We start from the raw sequence: 1,694 nt of genomic DNA, 5'->3' as shown, positions 1-1,694 counted from the left end.
TGCGGTTGCATGGGCCTGGTTTAAAACTAGACACATACATAGCATGGCACTTGAACCAGCTGCTTCTCGCAGTTTGACACACTTAGATTAGCAGCTCCTCCTGTGTACAGCAGAGTGATGGGACCTCTGAGTGAGGGACCACTCTATGGAAATAGATGCAGATCTTTACAGTAGAACTGGTGGAAGGAGAGTGACTTCTTGCTTCTTCCCTTCTCTCAGCCTCAGCCTGTTGCTTGCAGGACAAGGCAGTTCCTGAGCAGAAAGCAGTCTGTTTGATGTGCTTAGATTGGCAGCTGCTGCTGTGAGAGAGAGAGAGAGTGATGGGACTTCCCAGACCTCCCCATAGACTCGTTATCTGAGGGGAAAACTTGTGCAAATAAACTGGGCTTCTTGCCCTTTGAAGTATCGTAGAATCAATGAGTCGGAAGGGACCTAGACAGATCATCGAGTCTGACCCCCTGCCATGGGCAGGAAGGAGCACTGGGGGTGGCAGGGGTCATAAGACCCCAGCCAGGTGCCTGTCCAGTCTCCTCTTGAAGATTTCCAGGGAAGGTGAGCACCACCTCTCCGGGGAGCCTGTTCCAGGCTCTGGCCACCCTTACAGTGAAGTAGTTCTTCCTAATGTCTAACCTAAACCTATCCTCCCTCAGCTTGTGGCCACTGTTCCTAGTGACTCCAAGGGGGGCCTTGGTGAACAGACTTTCCCCGAGTCCCTGCTGGTGGCCCCTGATAAGGTTGTAGGCAGCCACGAGATCCCCCCTCAGTCTCCTCTTGCGGAGACTGAAGAGATTCAGGTACTAAACCACAAGCAAGAATCTCAGCCTGGGCAGCCAGGTGAATCGCATATTGCCAGCAGTTGCAGCACCCCACGATGCTGTTGTAAAGTCGCTTGACTCTGTAACTAGGTTTTGATGTACTCTGCTGTATTCCCTCCCCACCCCCTTAATGTTTTGGGAAGCTAGAGGTATTTGGATCAGATCTGATCTTCCTCTCCAAGTTTCTGCTCCTTTTAAATGACTGCAGGTCGCACTTGGAGTCATGAGACAGAGAAGGCCCAGTTAGTCTAGTTTTGTTTTCAGTTCCTGTGCTTGGAAGTCTGAGCTTAAAATAACCTGTGTCCACAGGACATCAGGAACACCGATGCCATGCATTGGTGTGAAACAGCTGAGTGCAAGCTACAGTCTAGCTGACCATCATTTTTCCTTCAGAATTCTTTCCTCTAACACCAACATCAAGCTGAAAACTAGATACAACACTAGCAGAATGAGTTACAGCCTGCTAGAACTGGCTAGTGTGATGCAGCCATTTTACCTAGGGAAGGGGAAGCGGGGAGTGCTCAGGAGCATGGGCAAGGGCACCCTCTTGCAGTGCCAGAGACTAAGCAGGGTGTCACATGTCCTTACTCTGCCTAGGTCGCGGTCCTTCTCATCTTCACCTTCTCCTTCCCCGACACCATCTCCGCACAAAGCGCCTGTGAAAGTTAAAGGGGAACCTGCACTGCCTGTTGGAAAAGGGTAAGCCTTCCTGTCTGCTTGGAACACAGGGCATGAGAAATGGCCTGGAATTGCTTGACCTTGGGGCTTTTATGGGATCTGGGGGGTGGAGTCCTGGCCCTCTTTTTCCCATCATGCTTGAAATTGAAGTCAGAATGTCCTTTGAGTAGATGGGCATTAAGTTTTGAGCATTTGAGGATG

At 50.6% G+C, this 1,694-nt stretch overlaps 1 protein-coding gene across 1 annotated transcript in view; it reads left to right on the top strand.

The window, feature by feature from the left end:
* ZC3H18 (zinc finger CCCH-type containing 18) overlaps positions 1 to 1,694 on the top strand; it is a 72,198-nt gene that overhangs the window by 48,686 nt on the left and 21,818 nt on the right. The window contains exon 12 of the mRNA XM_019505407.1: positions 1,413 to 1,514. Within this exon, the coding sequence (XP_019360952.1) occupies positions 1,413 to 1,514 (102 nt within the window). The remainder of the gene's footprint in view (positions 1 to 1,412; positions 1,515 to 1,694) is intronic.

Source organism: Gavialis gangeticus, unplaced genomic scaffold (genome assembly GCF_001723915.1).
Source record: "Gavialis gangeticus isolate Ggan-Ray unplaced genomic scaffold, GavGan_comp1, whole genome shotgun sequence".
Lineage (NCBI taxonomy): Eukaryota > Metazoa > Chordata > Crocodylia > Gavialidae > Gavialis > Gavialis gangeticus.
The sequence above is the reverse complement of the archived record's forward strand: the minus strand, read 5'-3'. Positions and strand labels throughout refer to the sequence as shown.